The sequence below is a fragment of the Limanda limanda genome, chromosome 7, assembly GCF_963576545.1.
Source record: "Limanda limanda chromosome 7, fLimLim1.1, whole genome shotgun sequence".
Classification (NCBI taxonomy): domain Eukaryota; kingdom Metazoa; phylum Chordata; class Actinopteri; order Pleuronectiformes; family Pleuronectidae; genus Limanda; species Limanda limanda.
The window spans coordinates 11,876,585-11,901,334 of NC_083642.1; the positions used below are offsets into that span (position 1 = coordinate 11,876,585).

Sequence of the window (24,750 nt, forward strand, 5' to 3'; positions counted from 1 at the left end):
TCTGGGAAACTGCACAGGCGCCGTGGATGCAGGAACAGGAAGCATGGATCCAGGATCAACACTCGCCCTTGTCTGTTACAGCATCTTGGGCACATGTATTTAGTACATTTGGTATATTTTTTCATGTTCTAATCCCCAGCATGTGCCTGTCTGCAGTGTAAATATGAGCTGAACAGATATAAATGGAAGCTGTTATGTAACTGGCCCCTGTGTGACTGACAGGAGGTCATGACTGTTGTGAAATGTCACCGTCTGAAATCCGCTCTGGACTTCATCCACCAAATGAACAAAGTGCTTTCCTGCCATCAATCAACCATTAACATAAGAGTCATTGGACTATTAGAACAGGAAGAACTTTTGGTGAAATGGTTAAATCCGTACAAATGTGAGGTGTAAAGTAATCCCTGTGTTTATGGAAGCCATGACCAACTCCTCCACATCTAAACAAAGCATGCGGGTGAGAATTGCTTTGTTTCATCTCGACAAAACCTGTGGAAACCAGCTGCGTCTCAGCCAGCAAGGACCACATGGATTCAACTTTTGACAGGATTTCACGAGTCAAAGAGGTTGGAGACTTTTGCCAATTCACTGAGGACAATATAATCTTTACATTGGCTTCAGGGCCTTAGAAATCCTTACCTCTGATGCAGGAGAGGCCTGCCAAACATTAAGACTGGGTTGGAGAGGTATTTAGTGAAAGCCAATACGGGAAACAAAAGGAAAAGCGTCTTAAGAAGGCGTCACAGTCAATGCTCACTTATGTTGTAACACACAGTTTTGCACAGTTGATCATTACAAAACGTTCATATAAAATCTAAATGTACCCTGAAGTGAAGTGAGTTCATGAAATATTTCCACATGCTGCTGAGTGCTTTCTTTCTTCAAATGAACTTTTAAGTACATGGCCCATAATGAAATCAAGGCTTTGTGGTAAACACAGCTCTGTGTTTATGGACCCACAGGACTGTGGGAGTTTATTAAATGGATAAATGGCTTTTTGTCTTTCGCAAGAAATTTTCCTTGAATTCTCTGTCTCGTGTCACGCTCATGGCCAGAAAATATAAAAGTAAACATATGGAGAGTATTAAGATTTACATAATTTATTTACTTTTCCAAAAGAGAAAAAGGAAGAGCTGAAAGATGTCATCAAACAAAATGAACAGAGCCTTGTTCTAGTAGGATTACATGTTTAAAATTGCACACATTTATTGCATACATCAACTGTTCAAACGTCCACAGTAAAAACCAATATGATCCACCTGCTATTCAAACTGTGCCTGTTGGTGCAAAGGAGAAAATTGTGCACAGTATAATACTGTGTGGTACAAATATACTCAATAACATGGTGAAAGAGGAAACACTGTACTTCAATCGCTCATTTTAAACAACAGGTGTTATTTAGTGCTATTTGTTGAATGGCCTGTTTCTAAGGATATTGGACTTTGGCACGTTTACATACATAAGACAACTTGACCACACAATCACAGGTTGGACTGACTTAATGAATCATTTCACAAGCAAATATATCGTGTCAGTCGGCCTAAAATTGTGTAGCTGTAAATGCAGCACAGGTTGTCCCAGTTTAAGGAGAGTGAATGACGAATTACAGGGTGTTTCACTGCACGTCAACGATAGGTAAAAATGATGTTATTCACTTTCAGGAGAAATCAGGATTCACGCTCACAATAGAGGTGTCTACATGTCTGCATGTCTTGCCACTATTGACAGACTCACATATTCAAGATGGCACTTTGTTACACTCGTCATTGTTTCCGAAAACCTCGGTGCCACAGCATTGACACTCAGATGTTCAAGGCTCATCTGAACCGAAAACGGCAGCAAAATCTAAAAAAGATGATTTGTTGTGCAGGCGAGGTTAAAGTTCATCCAACAATCTGGTGCCATGTCTGTAATTCAGCAGGTGCAGCATCTCTTCTCAAAGTCTCGTCACTTTCTGTATTGCAGTTAAACTGTCAGAGAATTCATCTTTCAACACAGAGAACTGGTGCTTTTTATTGACAATGTTCTCGAGGTGCAAACTTCATTTAAGAATGTTTTGGGCAGACAAAGACCATCACAGGACAGTGAACTGAGGAACAGGTGTCGCATGTCGAGCGCATGTCAGCATTTCCTTCTGTCCTTCTGTCCTTCTCCGACCCTGTCCGCCTCGGCCCTCAGCTGATCCAGGTCCTCCTCGGAGCTGCGCTGCGTCCCCCGGGAGAAAATCCTGCGACGTGACTGGGCGCTGAGATCCAGCAAGTCAAAGGAATCGGAAGAGAAGACGCTATCCTCGCTCACCACGCTGGAGGGGCGGCTACGCCTGCCCTCGGCGCCCCCTGTGGCGCGGAGCAGCTGCTGCAGAACCTCGGGGAACATGGCGGGGGCCACAGATGGAGATGAGTGGTGGTCATCGGGGAGATCCAGACTGCGGGAAAACTTGCCATTCCGTTTCAGAATACCCTTCCTTCTTCTTACTGCCTCTGTGCGCATGGTGGGACTGTCTCCTGATGCCGGGAGACAACTGTGCTTTTCATAAGAGCACAAATCACCTGCTTCACTCTCTTTAACTCCTGCTCCAGAGCCCCTTATTCCTGAGGAGGAGCCATAACTTGACTCCCCTCCATACAAGTTCTTCAGTATCCCCTTCTTGGGCATTTTAGACGAGGGCTGGCTGAATGTTGACGGCGACGGCAGGCTGGTGGATAGGACGTCAGCATGTGTTCGATAAGGCTGGGGAGAAGCTTTGTATAGCTGGGTGGGAGAGTTGTCTTTAGGGAGGCTGTGAAAGACTGAGTCGAAACTCCTCTGGGGTTTCAGAATACCTTTGGGTTTCTTTCTTTCAACAGTGGAAGTGGAGGAAACCACAGCAGAGAGGGCAGCTGCTGCACAAACACCACCACATGCTCCCTGTGCCGTCTGGGGAATCGCATTCTCCTTGCGGGACTTCCTGAGGCTGGACATCCCGCCACGTGCCCGCCCTCCGCTACGGTCGCTCCTCAGAGGTAAGCTCAGGTAAAACGGGTGGTGGGAGCGCTGGGAGTCTGAGGACAGGCACCCGGGGTCGACCGCCATGTTGCTGGCGGCAGCGACCCGATTCTGCCAGTCGATGTAGCGAGCCAGCAGAGGAGAGGGACATTCTTGGTGCGGAGACAAGGGGCAGTCACACACACTCTCTTCATAACCCCAGTTCACCCACCAGTGGTTGGCCACGTCCTCTATCGTGGCTCTCTCGTCCACGCGCACTGTCAACAACCAGTCGATAAGAGCGCAGGCGTCTGGAGGAACAGAGTCAACAGCTATTTACAGCAGCCGACATAATGCAATTAACAGGATACTAGTGAGAACAACACACTAACCTAAACTATTGGACAGAAATGTGAATTTCTAATGTTGATGAATATAAGGATAAAGTTTACCTGAGGGGGGGTTGGGTCTGTGGTAGCGACCTTGGCTTATCCGCTCAGTGAGCATGGAGTGACTGGTACCATCAAACGGCATGCTGCTGTACACCAGGGCATAGAGCAGCACCCCCAGCGCCCAGCAGTCCACCTGGCATCCCAAAACATACAGAATGAAGAATGAGACATAGCACATAAGTCACACAATTTCGGCTTCGGTTTTATACAACACAATCGGGGGATACAGGATTAACTCCGTCAAGGAAGTTGTGTTTTCACCCCTGTCCATAAATTGGCTTGAGGGAGATGGAGGGACAGGAGGAGCAGAGTGGTTCGTTCTTGAGTCTAATCTAAGGTTAGCGCTACTTCGGTTGCCGCTTTAATGACACACCCGAAATATTTTCTCATAAGCAAAAGCAGCTATGGTAGTATGTGACCCACCTCCGGCCCCTGGTACGGCAGACCTTTCACTATCTCTGGGGCGGCGTAGAGCGGACTCCCACAGTACGTCTGCAGCAGAGTGCCCCTCTGGAAGTGATTGGAGAGGCCGAAGTCAGCCAGCTGCAGAACAAAGAGAAAGAGAGCAAGAGATGGATGAATTCACACATTGTTAATATATTCATAATTTGTCCCCTTTTTGTTCCTGGTCCTGGCCTATGTATTAATTACATGTTATTATTAGTCTTTATCCTGGAGTAGAACATAGAGAGGATGTCAAGCCACTGAAATAAAACACAAAAGGTTCAATACAAAAGCTGTAACACCTTGAATCTACCTCTGTGTGTATGGAAGGTGTTTTATAAATAATGTGTGCCAGGGTAATCGTAATGTCTCATTTCCTTTTGGTATTGTCTTTGACATTTTTAGTCGTTTTTCCTTCCTATTGTTGAGGTCAAGGGCAGAGGATGTGTTGTTGTGAAGCCCCATGAGTCAGATTGCAATTTGGCAATATGGGTTATACAAATAAAAGCATGTTAAACCTTAAACATATGTTGTATCATATTTCATTCAAAGGTTTCACAGAACAATAGAGCATCAGTGTCAAGTGAACAGGAGGATTAATGTGACAAGGATCACACGCCCAACACTGAGTCCGTCACAAATCTAACTCACTCATTCCCTTCAACACTCAGATTCCTTTTCACTGAGTACGCGCCACAAACTCTGAGCAAAATCACAACAACTCAATAGCAATTCCTTTTAAAAGAGCCAAAAATAGCTTTGCTGAGCGGTTGCCAAGGTAAGTGTGAGCGAGGGGGAAGAGAGGAGCGCCAAAAACATCAGGCTGCACGTAAAGGAACAATCACTCACTCCAGGATAAGAGCGCCGTGCACACACACGCCGAGGCTCTTCTCTATCTTAAGAGATTATTAACAACGTGCAGCAGCCGCCTATCAGGCCGGCTGGTGTTAAAAATACTTAGCCTGACAGCTTTATTTCCGTGGAGCAGAGGTACAGGGAAGCAGAGACCTCACAGGTGGAAGAGGACACGGTGTGTATATAAGTGAGCTCACTCTTTATACTTGTACTTACTGTGGCAACAATATTGTGTAGACCTTCAACAAGTGTGTGTGTGTGTGTGTGTGTGTGTGTGTGTGTGTGTGTGTGTGTGTGTGTGTGTGTGTGTGTGTGTGTTTGTGTGTGTGTTTGAGTTTGTGTTTGTGTGTTTGTTTTTGTGCTCCCTGCAGATATACATCATTTCAGCCCTTGGCAAAGACTTTCCTCAGTGTTGAAACCTTGCAACACTCTTTCTCATAAACATAAAAGATGTTCCCTGTGCACGCGCCTGGACCGATGTATGAAGCAACTGCCTCAACAGACTACTGTTCCTGTTGTCCGTTACCAGTTGAAATATAAAATGAACACATTAAACAAACACCTTCAAAGCTCTGAAGCAGAGAAAAAACAAGTCATACACTCCGCAGACCTCTGCCACTGCTGGAATGAAAACGAATGTATGTTCATAAGCAATAAGCTGTTGCTTCACACGTGATAAGAGCCAGACATTTAACCTTAAATGTCGGGCTGTGCCGGCAATGAACACATGCCATGAAACTGCAAAACATGCACAGGGTGACTAACAGCCTCTGTCATTTCCTGAAGCCCAGTGTGGTGAACCTGAGGTCTGAGATGGATGAAGAACTGCTGAGAGGTCTGCACATTGTGCTTTCTTCTGACGGACAGACAGCATACTTACATCAAAACCCTCAGATTGGCACGATTGCCACTAGATTCCCAGCATTCCCCTTTAGCTGTGCACAACTCCCATATAACGAGAGGAACATCCAAATAAGGCAAAAAATGACCCCTGGCTTCTTTTATAAGACCTGGCACAGTGATTGGGCTGGTTCAGCGTGTGTAATTTAACAACACATTAACATTACTGTGGGCAGAATGTGTTCTGAATCTGGACTTGGTTTGCATTTTTTATTTCGGGGCTGGCAAAATCCTCCGTCAACAGCTGCACGAGGTGGAGCTTTGTTCTAGCGTGCTCAGAACATCAGCAGTGGAAACAGGATTGTTTCCTAAAACATATCAGCCAGTGTGTCAGACAGAAGAATGCCTTCATTTTTAAAAACAAAAGTATAATCTGTGGTCTTTGGACGATTCAAAATAACTTGTTATATTTAGATTTTGGAAGGAAACTCTTCATCTATTTTCATCTTTTTGTCAAAGTAACCTGCAGGCTTGGTTGGTGCATGCTTTTTATAGATCTTACCTTGACGTTGAAATCTTGATCTAAAAGGATGTTCTCCAGTTTGAGGTCACGATGCACCACACCATTCTGCAAAGAGAGCAGAGACACGTGAGTTTCTGCACTGCTCCTCCCTCCTGCTCACACTCAAGAGGTTTTCTCTCTGCGTGAAGTGTCTGAAGTTTACAAAACAACCCCACCTGGTATATAGAGCATTTGTCTTTCATTTACTATTTTATGATCCTTAACATTCCTCTCAAGCCTCAAGTAGCAAGGCCATGAGATAAATACAATACCAGAGAGCCTTGAGACAGCTTCTCAGACATTAAATCATCAGGCATGAGGAAGTGCTTTGTTTGGGTTAATTAATCTGTTGAGATGGGATTTTATCCCCTGATGGCATTAAGCACCTGGGAGCCAACTGTGTAACCACAGGGGGGAGACAGCTGTGGACCAGAGTGACACAGACCAGCAGAAATATCTGTTTATTTGATATTGAATAGGTAGGAAATCCTAAGGAGAGACAATGCTAGAGATAGCTGTGACCACCCAGGAAAACTGTGTGACGCAGAGTAACTTTGGTTAATGAGCCAGAGCCTTTTTTTCATTTATTCAGAGTATTTACTGTAAGAGGAGATATGACCCATGACCTTAGATGGTGTTGTGTGCACTGTCTGTGTGTGTCTGTGCATGCATGCCAGAGATAAAGGTGAAAAGAAATCTGTGTGGCTGACCAGATTTTTTTCTTCCTGCAATTTTTCACATCAGCGTGAACTTATTCTGAAGGATAGCACAAAAACAAACTGACTCTTGAAGCTATAATAATCCCTCCATGTGTCCTGCATACCTCAGAGGCACATTCAATAATTCATTCATGCCGGAACGTTCACATCTATTTTGGGAAAATATTCAAAGGGGCAGAAAAAAAGGAGCACAAAATCCACCTCCCCGCCGACTACAAAGCTGCAGGAGCTGAATGATAATCCCTACGTTTAATGTCAGGGATTCATGAAGAAGCCAAGCTGCTAAAATAAGAATGATAAGAAAACGAACACCTTTCTGACACATCCTACTCATGTGACCGAAAGCCACACATTCTCACCTCTTCTGAATCATAATGCACTTCTGTATTAATAGGATTTCCTTGGTAATTCCTGTCCGATTTTATGTACACAACAATAAGAACAACGACACAAAGAGGAACTTGTTCTGTCGCCAGGGCTTGGAAGGAGGAAGGAAGCTCCTTTAAGCAACGTGTCAGTTAAATGTGTTCAGTGTGTGACTGTAAAAAACAATCAAGGCTTAATGCTCTCTTAACCCAGTGAGATCTGAAAACTCATGTCAAGTTTTTCTGCAGCATTAGGATTAGGATTTAGTGGATTTAGCAGGACAGTATTTGCTTTTGCACACTTGAATACTGCAGCAAGCGAATCAGCATGGGCCGACGTGTTATCCATTAATTTATACTGAATTGGCGGGGTTGCATTTTGTGTTGCAAGTGTGTGTGTGTGTGTGTGTGTGTGTGTGTGTGTGTGAGTATAAACCTTGTGGCAGTAGTGGACAGCAGATGTGATTTGTCTGAAGATGCTCCTGGCTTCTGTCTCTGCCAGTCTCCTTCTCTCTTGGATGTAATCGTACAGCTCTCCTCTGCTGGCATACTCCATCACTATCACGATCTTATCCCGGCTCTCGAACACTGCACAGGACACATCAACAACATGACATTATACGTATGAGTCTCAGAGGATAGCTCAGATTTACACCATACAACATTGAGAGATGCTATTCTCCGTTTGTGGAAAACTGACAGAGTTAACAGAATATTTCAAAGTTTTAATGAGCAAAATCCCTCCAGAAAAAAATCCAACAATACATAATATTAAACTTTCAGGGGGTTAAAAAGCTGAAATATTATGTTATTACATGTGTTAGGTCGTCTCTTAATTCTCTTAAAGACAAAGATCTTTTAAAAATGGTTCACAAATATATTTTTTTTAAACGCTAATTTCAATCTCCTGGAACAGCTGGGCCCTGCAGCCTTTTACTCACACAGGAGTACGTGGAGCACGTGTCGAGGACTATTTTCAGCTGTTTACATGGGATCAGCCCAAGAATAGACCTCAGTGCCAGTGGTAATGAAGGAGTGTGTCATGGTACAATGTTGTGGTTCCCTGATGTTTGTTTCTGAACAGCAATGTGGGTCTGTGGCACTGAGGAAGAAGCTAAATTGGAATTGAACACTTGCTTGTTCATTGTTCGTTTTAAACTTTATTGACAATTAAAAATGTCAGCAATATTTCTTTGAACTTTATTATCTCCGCCATGGAGGTTCATCTGCATTTGTCCGCCTGTTAGTTAGCAGGATTACACAAAAACACCTGGACAGATTACCACAAAACTAAGGTTAGGGGTAGAAGGAGGATGCTGTAAATGTCAGAGACGAATTTGGTGCAGATCCAGATCAGGGAATGATCAAGGAATTTGATTTCACTTTCATTAACAATGTGAGAGGGCGTTTTTCATTAATTTCTCAGAGAATAGTTCATGGATCTTGCTGACAACTTCAGGCATGTTTAAGGGACGGACATTAAGAAAATTTGGTGCAGATCCAAATCCAAACCTGGATCCAGTGAATTTAAATGTTGTTTCATAAGGGGACTGTCGGACCTTGGAGGAGGTAAGAACTCGAAGTTGCACAAGTGCTGCTGTGTCTGTCAAGGGACTACTGTGATTAAAGGAGTATGACACCCACCTTGTTAAAATAATCCATGTGGTGACAAACCTAAGTCATAAAACCCGATTCGATTTAGCTCTTGTGTGCAATGTTGTGTTTGCTTGCAGTCTTACCCTCGTGGAAACGTATGATGTTGGCGTGTCTCAGCGAGGAGGTGATCTCGATCTCCCTCTGGATGTGGATTTTGTCCAGGTCGTCTGTGATGCGCTCCTTGCGGATGGACTTGATCGCCACCTGTGAATGGGAACACGCCATTGAGTCGGGACATTTCATATGAAGCAAAATGTTCGAAACCAACATAATCTGATCACTGCAGAGACACCGTGAGGATAGTTCACGGCTTAGAAAGAAAGAAAAGTCCTTCTGAAGAGGGCCCGTCTCCCAGGTTATCGGGGGACAGTCGTTACCATGGTGATACTTTGTGCAAAACTTGTGGATGTTGCCAGCAAACACAGATTCCTCTTTGATGAATTCCTCCGCAAACCCAGCAGTTAACTCATTTTCCTCCTCACCTCTCTCAACTCAAGTCTTTGAAGTGATAAACACAGACAAAAACACAGTCAGTGTATCACTTGAATAGACGTGCATGGCAACAAAGACATACATAGTGTTGATACAGTTACACACACACACACACACACACGGAAATAAAAATCTCTGGGTATTAGAGGTGATTATGTGGGTTTTAAAGGCTGGATGGTGAGAGCAGGTCTCCTGTGATCTGAGCTCACACAGAGGCAGAAGGTTGACAGCTGCACTGTTTACACTCTGTTTCCTTAATCCCAGGCGATCACTGTACCCCGATGTAACCCCCCGACCACCAGATACACACATGCACACACACCACAAAAGCAGGCAACCCCCGGCATGATCCCCTGAATCTCTTTGGATGAGTAGCTGTCGCCAAAATGGCAAAAACAAGACAAACCAGGGCGTCCTTTTTTTATAAATAGCCCAACAGGACGACAAAAGAGAAGGAGATGTGTTATAATGCGATGGCGAGTCTATAGGACTGCGTTGTGAGGTTGACATCCTAAGATAGCGATGATCGTACAGCCGTAAAATTCTGTCAACCCCTTCAGAGTCTCTATGGGCGAGCCGGCTTCTCCCTCGGGTCACAGCTCCGGAATTCTCAGCTGCTGGAAAAAAAACGTCTACGAGACACTGGAAGACACAATTCGCACGCTCCATCGACTGCAGCAGTTATGTAACACAAACCCACTCCAGTGAAATGGCCTTAACTTCTTTACTGATGTGGTGATATTCAATGAAGGAGACTGTTATTTTCTTCTTTGCTATGATTTTATTTTTCATTTCATGTAAATTTGATTTACCCAGAAAGGTCCCAATAAGATATATAGTATAACTTCTGCAAGGGAAGGACATTTGAAAAGATCTTTTAAATGCACCAATAGTAGGAAACGATTCCAAGTTTAAAATGTCATGCAGCTCATTCCAAGCATGCCGTGCATGGAAGCAAAAGGAAGATTTACCCGGTGTTGGGACATGGTTTTTGTGCAAAAAGGCAGGCCTCTCTTTCAGGCCTGTATTGGAAGTCAAAACCTGAGAGCACATGGCCTTTGTCTTGAGAAAGCCACAAGCCGCATGGGCTGGAGAATACTCAATCTCCCAGAGTGCAATGTGTTCTCTTTGTACTGAGAAGGTCAAATAACTCCGTCTCCCAGGAGGCAACATGTCCCCTTTGTTTCAGCATCTTCGCACATAGGTGCGAATATCTACCAGGGTCAACTCCAATTGGTCAGTCTGGTCCCATGACCAAGGGGCAACCGGGTCTATAAAAGATCAAGGCTCCCCCAGAGTCACTCTCTTTCTCCAACCCCTCGGAGGGCCGAAGGCTGCTCCAGCAGCGCTCTTCTCCACCGACCACCACTGAGGACAGCAGGCCGCTGGCCTTTCCTCCTGCATCGGCGAGTGGAGGAACCGGATTCCTCCAGCTCAAATATTCTCTTTCCAACAACTGGAGGTCAAAGGTCGAGCTTCCAGCTCATCTTCTCAAGAAAACCTCCACGCATCTCAAGCTTCTTCTAAACTCCTTGCAGCGACTCGATGTCCTGCAGGTAAGAACTACGGCTTCAATAAGCAACTGAACTGCACAGCTCAACAGAACCGCGGAAGCAGAGACCACACGAACCAGAGACTTCAAAAGCCAGAACTGCTACCCGAACTGCACAGCAACTTTCTCCCTGTCCTTGGACTGGTAACATAATCTGGGCTTAATAATTTTACTAGGCTAAGCAAGACTGTTTATTTGATTCTGTGTGGTGTTTATAAGTTTGATATATGTGGTGATATTGTGTTACAAGTTAAATCAAGGTTAATGTAAGTCGGGCTCAACACAGACCCTGCCATTTTCTGATTAGCATTCTCACAGACCCCGCATATCTCTTCACCTACTTAGCTACGTCCCCCGACCAGAAGGAGGGGGGGGGGGCCTGCTAGCTTAGAGATCTTAAAAGATTACAGGAAGGTGTGACTCTCTTTGTTAGCCACCAGAGAGACCCTCACACACACACACACACACACACACACACACACACACATCTTTATTAGTTAGTATATTGTTTAGTAATTGGTGTTTTATACTTATTATGTTTATAATAAATGCTTTCTTTTAACCTTGTCCTGTCATTAATGTTGCATAAGTGAAGTTTGCCAACCTCTACACTGTCAAGAACTCTATAAACCTTAACTGTTCATTATATAGTCTTTAATAGTAAATATTAAGGTTTCTAATTGAACTAGATCTAAATGAGACTGATCTTAATCAATAAATTGGCTATCTTTTCCCTTCTATGAAGGGTGGTGCCCCGCGAGAACTTAGTCAAACTAAAGTTATGATTTAATATTAATATTTTATATATTAATGTTTTATTTTTCTATTTTTGATAACCAAATTTATTGAACGCCTAAAGGCACACTAGCTTATGGTATCATTCCTAACCATTATTGCACAACACCGGCTCTGTTTGCGCTACTAATCAAGCGCTCGGCATACTGCAGAGGATATTTATTCCTCACATCACCAGACTAATGTGGCTAAAGTCGTTCAGGCAAGAGGGAGTGCAGGGTGCTGGGTCAGAGATTAGGGGCGCTCGTATTCAGAGGCTGTTAGCTGAAAGGCACAGGTCCAAGCTTGGGGAGATATCATCATGTGGGACATTTGCATGATCATGAATGTTGTCTGACCTAAACACTTGCTGGATGGGACAGCAGAGTGAGGAAGAGAAGGGGTGGATGTGGAAACAATCAAAGAAGAAACAATCAAACATCTGCTCTTAGACTGTCAGACGTCACAAGATGCTTCGGGACATCTATTGGTTTTAATATTGATGTAAATTGTAAATCTGTTATGACGTATGAATAGAACAACTGCCCAGTTCACATCTGGAATTGTATTGGACACTGATCAGTACAGTCCTCTCAAAGTTATGGAAAACAACATGTGCTGGAGTTTTGCACCAAACCACAGTTCCCCAGTAACTTGGTCTTCAGGCAAATAATAACGGAATTGAAAAAACAAAGATCATGCGATATGAACCAGAAGACACTGAAACCCTGTGGAGAATTTAAGCAAAAGTATTCGTAGATCATGAGGAGACCCTACCAAGTCTCCTTGCTGTTTCCATGTTACCCCCAGTTTTTATACTCAAGCTAAATTTCTTATTTTATTCTTATCTCTTTATCATAGAAACAAGTAATAATGTTTATTCAAAAAAGCAATAAAGAAGAGAGACACACTCTGGGCATTGTTCAGCCTTCAGGGCATAAAGAGCAAATTTTCATAAGGGGCACGTGTGAAGAGGAAATGTGGGTATGTGCGCGTGTTTTTATGATTTCACCACTGTGCATGCAAATATGCAGTGTCTGCGTCATGTCTAAGTACGACCTCTAAAGTATCCGTCTCACTAACAAGGTCTCACTGTTCATCCAACATAATGTGCTCCGTGTGAGATATTTGCCTAAAACACCAAACTGTAACAGGACACGCAGGAAACACAAGGGACTATGAGTAAGAGTCATGCGGATGTCATCAGATGTTCTTTAACGTTATTAGAACGGGTGTGGAGGAAAACTATCTGTACATGACGTAATGGTACAGGCAATCTGTACAATGTGTACAATATGATAAAATGTAATTAGAACCAGACAGAGTGCAACCTTTTCTGTGCTCTCTTTCTATCTAATGTTCTCTTCCATGTACTGCTGTTGCTCCCTGCCTTATCCCCACTGACCAATTCCTGACGCTGCTGACGTTTTGTGGGAGTGTCTTTAGTGTGCGTGATGTCATCATGGGGTTTTGGGGCGGAGGACGGCCACCGCTGACTTCCTGTCCCTCTGCTCCCACAGACAAATTCATGCACACACATACGTACACATCCTACGAGCTTGAATATCACTCAAGGCCCCTGCTGCATCGGTGGAAGATTTAGCAGCAGGATTATAGGCTTCTTGCCAAGGGGACCCTTGACTTTAACATCCAGCTACACACACACACACACACACACACACACACACACACACACACACACACACACACACACACACACACACACACAGCCCAAATGTCTCCCTTTCCATAACCAGGAACTTGAGAAATGTGTTGATGACGTCCATGCACAGCAGAAAATGATTTAAAAGCTTTTAATGGCTAATATTTCAAAACAAGCTGTCTAGTTAAAGCAACAGTTTGATATTTTGTGAAATGCAATTCTTGCCAAAAGTTAAATGTCTGTATCCATAAGGAACCAGCAGCTGTCAGCTTAGCTCCAAAATACAAACCAAAGGCCTGACTACCAGCACCTTTAAAGCTCACTAATAAACACAGAAATTATACGGCTCTTATTCGCTAAATCTGACCTATGATCGCAAGTTGTGGTTTTACAGGGATTTAGGATTTTGGCTGGTTGCAATGATTAGCTGGACTCAAAAAACAGTTAACAGCACATTCTGTATACCCCTGAAAAACTATGTTAAAGTGTTTGTATGAAATTTAACAAATGATAAACAGCACTCAGTTAATTGAAAACGTGGGTGTTTATTCAAATGACACCTCATCTCCCCTCCTCAATAACCGCCTGCTTTTCTCCTCATGTGTGACCGTATAAGGTACAAACACTTTGGATTTCTCATCTGGTTAGATCATTTAAACCACTTCTCCAGAATAACTTGGGCATTAGCTTTGATGGTACCAAGCGTGCAGGCAAAGCAAGGAAATGTTTGGGGCCCTAAGCTGAGAGGGGGGGCTCTCGAGAACATTTGTCAACAGAAACAACAATTTGGTGAGATAATGTTTTGACCGACTATGGTCAAACGAGGCCCCACGCAACAAGGTTTGTGCCTGGGTTCTTTTAAAAACCATGGTACTTTACCTCTCACTGGGTCTCTTGAAATGCTCCTGGCTGGTAATCAAATGTTGTTTGTCACCTTGTTGCCGAGCCAGGCTAGCTGTCCTTCTAGTCTCAATGCTAAGCTAATAATCCATTTGCATTCTCAAGATGCATAAACAGACACATGTAAAAGTGATATCAATCTTCATATTCAAACCAGCAGCGAGCAAATTCCTGCAAATTTCTCAGGTCCCAAGTTTTCTAAGAGCAGACGTATTTGTTTAGCGTATGTTCAACAACAAAACAAGTATCTGGTGTTTTTGTGTCAAACAAAAGAAACTGCTGTGGCTACATCTGTGGCTACATCATATCCATCTTGTTTTTACTTTCGCTCCTGGTTCAGTTGTAGTGACAAGTCAGGCTCCCAGACAGTGTGAGTGACCCACAGCACAGATTAGTGACCCAGCGTACCCAACACCCATTCCTTCCATTACATTCACCTCCTTCACCTAAAACAAGCACTCCTCCTCCCCCTCTTATTCACCCTCCTTTCCCTAAAACTGTCTCCTCCTCTGCTTCTTTCCCGTACGCAAACAAAAGCCCCCTGGTCCTGTTTCCAAAAATAATGTCCGTTTTGTTTCAAAGAATCCTTGGTATGTGCTGGCTACTGGCTCGAGGTATTCAGTATTTTCCCCTTGTCCCACAGACACAGACACACACACAATATAACAAATTCTCTCTGCACATTCTTCCTACCTGTTGTCTGTCTTTACTCCCACTCTCTGTCCTTCTTTCTCACCAGAGGGAGGAATTGAAGTAACTGTGAAAGTAGCCAGAGGAATTGTGCCAATGGCACTTCCACAGTCTGATTGCAAAAAAGATTATCCTTATTACTGTGTGTTTGTTTACTAAAAAAACAGAGGGGGAATTCGAGGCTGACGGGGTCTCTGTCTGTTTATGCTCAACTCAGAGCAGAGTGGGGGATTACAGCCTGACTGTGGATGTTAAACCCGCAATTATTCAAACTAATCTGAACCCGCATCATGTTTTTAACCTGGATATGTAAAATTAAAGAGACACATGTTATTTTGTGTGTGTGTGAGAGTGCCTGTGTGTTTCAGTGGGTAAAGGGGGGGGTGTCAGACACTCTCCTTGTAGGAGACCTATTGTAGTTATTTTATCCTCTTGTTCAAGTGCTGAGTGAGTCAGACCAAAGGCATCTCAGCCTGGCAGCACTGGAAGAAGAAGCATGAACTGTTTTCAACACAAACACACACACACACACACACACACACACACACACACACACACACACACACACACACACACACACACACACACACACACAAAGACACACACACACACACAGTCGTCTCTATGACTAAAGAGGACAATGCATTGGTTTAAATTGATTTCCTTGAGACTAACCCTAACTTTAACTATAGTTACTAAAACCCTAAGCCTAACCTGAACTTGAACCTGAACATACCCTTAAAGGTTCAGTGTGTAGAATTTAGTGACATCTAGGGGTGAGGTTGCATGTTGCAGCTGAACACCCCTCACCTCACCCTCCCCTTCCAAACATGAAAGAGAACTTGTGGTAGCCTTCAGTTGTAATAAAAACTTAAAATGTGTTTAGTTTGTCCTGTCTTGGCTCTTGTAAAAACATGGCGGCCTCCGTAGAGAGGACCCGCTCCTGATGTAAAAATAAAGTATTCAAATATAAAGAGCCCATCTAGGGTAAAGAAAAAAACAATTCTTACAATTTAGATGACACACACTAGTGAAAACATCAGTAAGATTACTTTATATAAAAATTCTGCCAATAGATCCCTTTCATTTAAAAACGTTCACACTGGACCTTTAACATAGACCTAACCTAAACTTAACCTTAACCCTACTGTAGACCATAACCTTAACCTAAATCTGACCTTAAAACTTGTCTTCAAATTTAATGATTCACGCTATAGGGAACCTTTTTAACCCCATAAGGACGACAAGTCCTCATAATGTGACTTTGTAGACAGATAGGTCCCCACAACGTAAGCAATACTTAGACCACTCATTCAAACACACGCACACACTTTTCTCTCTATAGTTGTGAGGACATTCATTGACATAATGCTTTTACTTACCCCTTACCCTAACCATCACAGCTAAATATGTCCCCACAATGATGGTATTGAACCAAAATTGGCCTTCATAAAAAAACATGCACACAGACACACACAAATACATGTCCCTCTGCTTGTTAAGTATAATACACAATCCTTGTATTATAATGTGGAAATCAACCATCTTTAGTATCACATTCCCCAGCTCCTCACCCACCGTGTTCAGGCTGCTCCTCTCCACCGCCTTCTTCACCTTCCCGTAGGTGCCTTGGCCCAGAGTCTGCATCACCTCGTAGCGGTGCTTCAGGTTGTGTTTGTGCTGGTGCTTCTTCACTTCCATCGGCGCCTGGGCCGTCGCTGCCCGGCCCGCCGCCTCCATCTCCGGGTGCCTGTGCGCCCTGTCCCCGCTGCAGGGGCGGAGGCTGCCCGGCCCCGGGGACCCCCCGCCGGCTCGGGGGCCCCTGGAGACCGCGTCCTGCAGACAGCCGAGCCCGGAGCGGTCGCTGGTGGTCATCGCTCCTCTGCTGTCCGCCTCCCGTCTGCCCATCTCTGTCCTCCCTCTGTGCGCACCTGTCAGGGGCTGGGACAACCGGGTGCCCGAGTAAAAAGCGTTAAACTCCGAATAGAAGTGCTCGTCAGGGACGGAGAAGTTTCCCGTAAAGAGTGTCATCAGAGCCGGTCTCATCTAAAGTCTTGCACATGACCGATTCCAGTAAAGCGACCAGTCCGAGCGGTGGCACTGTTCTCTGCGTCCTCCTCTCCTCCAAAGCGCAGCACCAGGGGCGATGGGAACCACAGAGTCCGGAGCGGAGGGTGGAGCCTCCTCATTCCAGACCCGGATCCCACAGCAGCGTCACCATCACCCGGGACCACTCTGGGCTTTCTCAGCAGCAGGAGAGAGGATGTGAAGGCATGTGAGGAATGCAACGCGGGTCAGACACTCAACCCTTAAATCCACCACTTCTGTCAGACTTGCTTGTTGATGCTTTGCCATGAGGTGTGCTGAGAACAAATACATCCTGGAGAAGACTTTGAAGACATATGGACTTCTGATGTTAGAGAGAAGGAGCCAATGGTGGTTGGAAAGTCTGCGGGATTAAATTACCTCAAAAAAGTCAAATTTTACTGGCATCCATATATCCCTCACTTACAAAAAGGTTTTGCATTAATTATTAAGTGTGCATTTTAATTACATATAAATAAAATATTATGAGTTTATTGTTTTGGGTCAGATTTAATGATTTAAATCAAATAACCTGAAAGTGATTTTATCGAATAAAGTTACACTTATGCAATACATTTGACATACATTTTATAGAAAGTGTATACAACTTTAGAACCTCTACACACACTATTTGGTTGATAGTTTCTTGTGGCGGTTATGTCCTACACCACTTAAATAATCCTAATGCTAAATTAAAACTCCTTATAAAACTCCAATTTTTTTCAAACTTATAAATTAGATTTTTAGTTTTCTTTAAAGAAATCTGGCCTTTTTTAAAATGTCGGTAAGTCATGAAATATTGCCCACACTAATGCATCCTTCCTTCAGAGGTCAGGGGTTCAAAAAGTAAACAGCATTTGTCATCAGTGCGCCGCACAGCTAAAGGTCAAAATAAGATAAGTTGGAGGGTTCTCCACCTACAAATAAATATGGTTCAACAAGTTATCACTCATATTTTAAGCATCATACAACCATTACCATTAATGAAAACATTTGTAACCATTTATTAAAGCTGTCCAGGTAAAGCTTACTATCTTTTAAAGTGGCATGATAACTGGAGGACCACCAAAAAGACCAGAACAATTACAGCATTTGTTTGTGTGTATGTTTAAGAGACATCTACTGATGAGGTTGCATATTGCAACTAACTGAATCCCTCTCCCCCAATTCATCTGTTTCTAAGTAGCAAAACCTACAGGGGCCTTAAGGTTACGTAAATACAGGCAAGACCATTTTTAGAGCTGGTTACCTTAGCTTAACATAACAGGAAACAGCTAGAAAGGGTTGGCCTGGTTATATTTAAAGGTAACAAAAATCCACTGTTAAAAGCCATGTATACTCTTCAGTTTGTGGGTTTAGGTGTTGATTGTTGCGGGAACATTGACTTGTCTGATATATGTTTGTCATGTGGATGCCCTGAGACATAATGTCTGAATGAGTGAATAATAGAGGTCCTTTGCAAACCTGTGGATGGAGCCAAACTTTTTGCTTCTAACCTGCGATCTCCTGGGTGTAGCAACAAAATGAATATTCAGACATGAGCGCAGTGTCATTCTTCTTATCTAATTCTCTACAAAAATTTACAAAAATAAGCCTATTTACACTTGAAAATAGATATATAGCTTGAGAAGGAAAACACTCCTTATGGACATTTACACTAAAGTTAAAAAAAAAGGTGAAGGTATAGAATGTCTTCCTTTGTTGATCAAAGCCACAACACTAAACCCAGATTTAATTCTTATCAATCTACTTGTTGAATGATGTGAAATCCCAGAGTGAAACTGAGTTTCTATAACACTGTGCGAGATATAGAAGGCAGAAGTCTATTTCTGACATGTCCCGGTCTCAAACATTGTTCCTCAGAATCAGGAAGGTCATGCATCAGGGCGTGAAGAGGTTTCGAGGATTGAGGTTTGCCACCAGACAGACGTCATAGCTGTCGTGCATGGCTGCTCGTCTTTCCACCACCGTCCACACATTGTCTGCAGGATCCAGTTCCAAAATCTCCTTGGTGATGATCTCATGACGGCCTGCAGTCATGAGAGAAAGTATGGGAGTCATGGTTGACCAAAATCTAATTTCCATAGAGATACTGCCTCACCAGTAAGCTGGTATTCCCTGGCACTGAAGCAGACACAACATCTGCCTTGTGTTTGTGGAGCAGTAGGGATTTCAGAAAGCAAAGGACATTTTACCACACTGTTAAACTGATGGCCATGGTTCTTGTTGACCGTGGGTTGGTTGGGTGGGCACGAATCCGATTGCCCCTCTGGTGCCGCCCTACAGTTAGATGGTGATGCTAGATGCTATATAAAGAAGCTGCTGGAAGTAATTTACATGCATTCAGTAAATGACCTGCCCCCTTGTAATATCCACAGAGGTAGAGCTTTCCCTCCACTACTCCAATATTGGTGGCGTTGGTTCGGAGGGAGAGCAGGGTAGTGGGAAGGGTTGGTCCTGCCCTCCAAGTGTCTGTATCTGGGCTATAGATCTCCACGGAGCTCAGACAGCATCGTGATTGTCCGCGGTCTGCTCCATCGCATCCTATACCACCTGAAGAAAACACACACACATAATCTGGCTCCCTTTCTTCTCATACAGAAAAAAAGAATGAAAGAAATGCATTTGCTGCCTTGCTTGTGGTCTGACCTAATACGTAGATTTCTCCATTGAGGACAGCTGTGCCGCAGCGGTACCTGGAGAACTTCATCCTGGAACACTCGGCCCACCTGTCCTTGCTCGGGTCAAACTGAAACACGCGGTTACTCAACTTGTCAGGGTCGTCGTCCGGCTGATCCTGGGGGAGAAGAAGGCGGCAGATTTCAGGAATATATGGAACAAGGAAGAAAAAGACAAGAAAATCATGTGAGAAATGAGCACCATGATTTAAGACCACTGTGTGTGGGATAATTCTGTTGGTTTTGTTTTAGATAACTGAGATGTTGCAGCCTGTTGTTCAGATCTTTGTACAGAGCTATGTATGGACCAAAAAATCTATATACCTTATATAACAAATACACTATAACTGATGGTAATGAGAAAGAATCTTTAAATCACCTTTTGCAGCTGAGCTCCCTCCATTTAAACCCAGTTAGAAAAGGCACAAAATTAGAAATCTCTGGTTTAAAGCACCTACGACAGGTCTTTCTCTGTACCTGTGGTGTCCAGCCCCCGAGCACATACAGGTGGTCCTTCAGGCTCACGGCACAGTGGCAGGCCAACGGTAGAGGCAACGGGGCGAAGCTGAGCCAGCTGCCTCCTCTCTTCAGCGACCACCTCTCCACGCTGTCTGTGATGATGTAGTGATCATGCATTTTCATCTGACCACCTATCATGTAAAGTGCGTCGCCGATGAGCCCCAAAGCGTACATGTCCCTGTGTGCTACCGAGCACAGCGCCACCCAGCTGCTCTCCTCGGAATGATTGTACCTGGAAGACAGACGGACGGTTCAGATCTGGTTCTGAATGCAGTGTCACTCAAACATGTGTGTTTCTTAAAGATTACACACACACCTGTAGATATCCAACTTCTTCCTCCTGTGTTGGTCGAATGTTTCAATGGCCACCACTATGTTATTGTCCCGTGTCACTACGCCTGCTGTGATCTGTCCCGTACCTCCACAGGCCCTCAGTGGAGAGGGGATGTAGCAAGTTTTTCTAGCATGGGGGGCAAAGCACAAACTGAGGTCAGCAAGTCCTCCGCGTCGGGCGGGCAATCCGTCCTTATTGACCCCACCCAAACAGAGCAGCAGGTCAGTGGCCTCCATGCCGTAACGAAGAGCCGGACGAGGTGGAACTGATATCTCACAGAGACCTGAGGTCTGGAGAGCAGCATCAATCACCTCAAAGCACTCAGCATCCTGCAGCAATACCTGGAAGAATAATTTATAGGCATTATATTCTGTCAGTTTACTAAGCACTTGGAAAATGTGCGTTAAGAGTCTACAATTTTATCACTTGGACTTTCCCTCTGAATATCCCTTTCTCACTGGGTTTCTCCTCTTGGCTTTGCGGAGGAATCCAGGGTCAACAAGCCCCAGACGGACAAGCCCTAGCAGCTCCGCAGCCTGGGCTTCGCTCTGTGAGTCCCCTCTTCGCCTCTCCACCCAGCGCAGCACTAGCTCCAGCACCATCTCCTCCTGTGATATGTTGAGGTCATCTGAACGCAGGAGATCCCCAAGACTTTGGGCATCCAGGTCCAGCACTTCGTCTTCTTCACAAACCTAAAGAGAGCACAAATAAGGGGAAAAACAATTACAATGTCTGAGTTATACAGAATTGCAACGGAATTGTGCCGAAGGAAACTTTCCAAAAGCATCTCATCACCTGTGTGTGACTGTGCATAACAGAGCAGAGAGTTTCTGCCATCTAGTGGCAGCAACAAGTAGCTGAACACCTAAAATATGACTCAATGTTAAGCAGCCTAATTTTGGCAAAGAGCATTTTCAAAGAGTTCATCTATTCTGAGCCTCTAAAATAGGCCAATTTCAAGTGACCAATATAGACATATTATAATATATCATAAATCATTTTATATATTATATCATGCTTTATTATGGAGTCACAATTTTTTACGGCTGTAATTAAGAGATAATTTGACACGAGTGCTACTGAATGCCACACCTGTGCAAAGTGCTGGCAGAGGTATCTTAAGGCGCAGTCAGCCAAACCAGTGGCCCCCAGGTCTCTGGCCCAGTGGTATAGACCAACACAGTTGGAGGGGTCCATACTGGTTTCCATGTGGCTCTGACACAACCTGAAGCAGTGACAATGAGGGAATAAAATAGGGTCCATAGTTCAAAGCATGGGCCACTGCCCTCTGCACTTGACAGTTACAAGGAGGATAACAGGTCTCCTATCTAATCCTATATCCTGTCTATTCAGTTTATTTGGTAATAATCAACATCTTACATCCCAGCCTTGTTTTTCCTACCTGAAGGCTCCGTCCACATGGAGCAGGAAGGCAGCAGCAGCCACTGCCTGGATGTTGTCATTGGAGAGGGGGAGTTCAGCTCGGTACATGTAGCCCAGCAGCAGACCCAGGCTGTGAGCGGGAGTGTCTCTGAGTGGTACCTCTCCTCCCCGGGCCTCTTTCAGACCACATGTGAACATGGCCTGGACACAGCAGACACAAACTGCAGACAACCACTCAATAAATTCTATCAATTGTGTGCAAGGCCTCTTTACCTGGAAGTAAGGGCTGAATGCAGACAGGACAACCTTGTGGCACGGAAAGGGAATCCCCTCGGCCAGCAGCACCACGTCCGTTAGCTCCTCAGTGGTTCTCATCCTCTCCAGCTGCCTGAGCAGGACTGAGCCGTGCTCGGCAGAGTCCATCACCGAGGGGTCCATGGGCTCCTGTTCAGGCCGGGAGCAGAGAGAAAGCTTGGCGCAGAGCACCACCAAACACACATAACAGGAAAAGTAAGAGCGAAAATCAAGGGTAACGTCTCAACCTGAATAAATCAAATGGCAGTAGTGTAAAGTATGTTGCTGCCTCATCATTTGACCATATCAAACAAAATGAAACTCCTGGTAAACCAACAGCAAAACTTTATATTTTCATTCACTTTTTCATGCCAGTGGATGTTATTTGTAGCCTAATTTGAGCTCAAACTACAGTGGTTGGACCAACTCGACATGCTGCATGTACTATGTTACTTTGTTCAGTGAACTTAATCAATGTACACTCACAAGTCCTTCCTCTTCTTTCCAGCTGAGCTGTGATGAATAACTATAGGGTGTTGTGCTTTGTGCTGCTGATCCCTGTGCACAACATATCAACAACAAAATATTTCTGTATTATTATTATTATTATTATTACTTTCTGCAAACATTATCATTTCTATTTAGATTATTTAAATTTTTACATTTTCTATGTTATGAAAAGTGATTCAGAATTTTCAAAGCACATAATCAGCATGCATGAATTTCAATTAGAAAAATATATACTGTATAAAAAAATCAGGACCTTATAAAATCAAAGCACAGACAACAGGAGAGCTATCAAGTGCCTCCCATAATACTTGATGGTTTCACTCTGCTCGTACAACAGACAACTTTCTTTTCCATGTCGACCAGAGTCTTAAACTGGCTCCGGCCACCGACTCACACACTTTTGCAGACGATGTTGACACCGTCCGTGGGCGTGCCAAACACACACAGGCCTCTGGACTCCATGCAGACATGCACAGGCAGCTCACAGCATGAGCAGTAGCATGTTAACATGTGCTTATCTAGCGCTAACACAGAGAAAAAGCCATCATACCAGTGTTGTACCGAGCCTGTCCAGAGCCAGGATTTGGATGATGTCACTTTTGATGTCTTAAACTGCTCCAGGCGGGTGTGTTTGTATTTGTTTATTATTGGACTGGCAGGTCTGTCTTGTGTTCTAGTTAGTGCCTGTGAGTGCGATAGTGTCATGCTCACTGGTGAAAAGGTTTAAAATAGACCAGCGAGGGCCACTGGTGCTTAGTGGTGTTGTTGGTCAGTTCAGGTTTCCAGAAGTCCCTGAGCAGCAGTGACCATTCAGTGTTTCACTCTCATTCAATTTGCCCTTTTAAAAAAAAAGCAAATTTCTCCAGAACGTGATTAGAATATCGAGTTGGGTATTTCTTCTAAAAGACATGATCTATATTGACATAGCTTGTTGCACTTGAGGATGGTTTGTAATGTGAGCTGGAAGGAAGGGCCAGCAGGTGTTAACATACACATGGACTCAAGGAAATGTGCTGACTGGCATGAAGGAAGGAAATATGATGTAACTGTTCACTAACTGAAGTCAAGGACAAATCCACATTTTGAACAAAATGTGAACCAATCACACTTTTCACTTTAAAACACACAGTATCGTTACAGTGTACTTGAAAGCATGCATCATGGCTATGCTGTTGTTTGCCACCGACAGTGACTCAGCAGCGTCACGCACTTTCACTAAACAAAATAAGAAGTCAAACATTCACAACAAGCATTCAGCCGGGAAGGTGTTTCCTGGTATCTCAGGCTAATTGGTTATTACAATGTTTCCATGCACATTTAAGCACACTGCATTACACAACAGCAGCAGATAAACAATTCGTACAGTCGTGAATTTCAGATTAATCAGTGACACCGGGTCAGGTTGTGTGTGTGTGTGCGTATGTGTGTGTTGTGTGTGTGTGTGTGTGTGTGTGTGTGTGTGTGTGTGTGAACTTTTCTCCACATGTGAAATGTGCTCACTTACATGTGTCAACTGTCCCGCTGCAGCGTCAGGACCTTTGGCCAAACGTGTGTTTCAGGATGGTCTCGGTAAACGGAGCATCAATGTGAAAGCAGATACAATTTTTAATCTAAATCTTAACAATACAATACAGAATACACATTTGAAGGCATTTTGCCGAAATTGACTTACTTGATCTTGAACTCTTATTCAGTTTACTATTTGAGGGGGGGGGGACTAGTCTTTTGGACCTTTATGTGTATATGGATCACTTTAATTAGTTTGATCAAGCTTCCAATGATCAACTCCTACTTTTTGCCTTTATCTTGATTTGACAACTTTTATTTTGGGACTTGAACTCTAATTGTTTTTAGCATTGCTGTCAGTATGTAGCTCTGAGAATAGTAGTGTTGATCAGTTGGTCTTTCTCCTTTATGACTATTGTCTCATAGTCATTTGTATAGATACGATATGAGTCATCTGCCATTCCTGTTATTTCTACATCTTCCCAATTTCATTTCTAACTAAAAATGAGGGTA

At 43.9% G+C, this 24,750-nt stretch overlaps 2 protein-coding genes across 2 annotated transcripts; both read right to left on the minus strand.

Moving 5' to 3' along the window:
• Positions 1-1,181: 1,181 nt before the first annotated feature.
• LOC133005442 (NUAK family SNF1-like kinase 1) lies at positions 1,182-17,019 on the minus strand. Its single transcript, XM_061075118.1, has 7 exons — positions 16,507-17,019; positions 8,941-9,061; positions 7,638-7,789; positions 6,118-6,183; positions 3,840-3,959; positions 3,417-3,549; positions 1,182-3,275 (listed from the first exon to the last, which is right to left on the minus strand). Exons 1-7 carry the CDS (start codon positions 16,972-16,974, stop codon positions 2,122-2,124), a joined length of 2,214 nt encoding a protein of 737 aa, XP_060931101.1. The 5' UTR covers positions 16,975-17,019; the 3' UTR covers positions 1,182-2,121.
• Positions 17,020-17,820: 801 nt separating this feature from the next.
• LOC133005592 (kelch repeat and BTB domain-containing protein 12-like) lies at positions 17,821-22,350 on the minus strand. Its single transcript, XM_061075322.1, has 9 exons — positions 22,201-22,350; positions 21,947-22,128; positions 21,637-21,769; positions 21,003-21,236; positions 20,527-20,885; positions 20,169-20,442; positions 19,663-19,810; positions 19,369-19,566; positions 17,821-19,043 (listed from the first exon to the last, which is right to left on the minus strand). Exons 1-9 carry the CDS (start codon positions 22,348-22,350, stop codon positions 18,895-18,897), a joined length of 1,827 nt encoding a protein of 608 aa, XP_060931305.1. The 3' UTR covers positions 17,821-18,894.
• Positions 22,351-24,750: the final 2,400 nt, after the last annotated feature.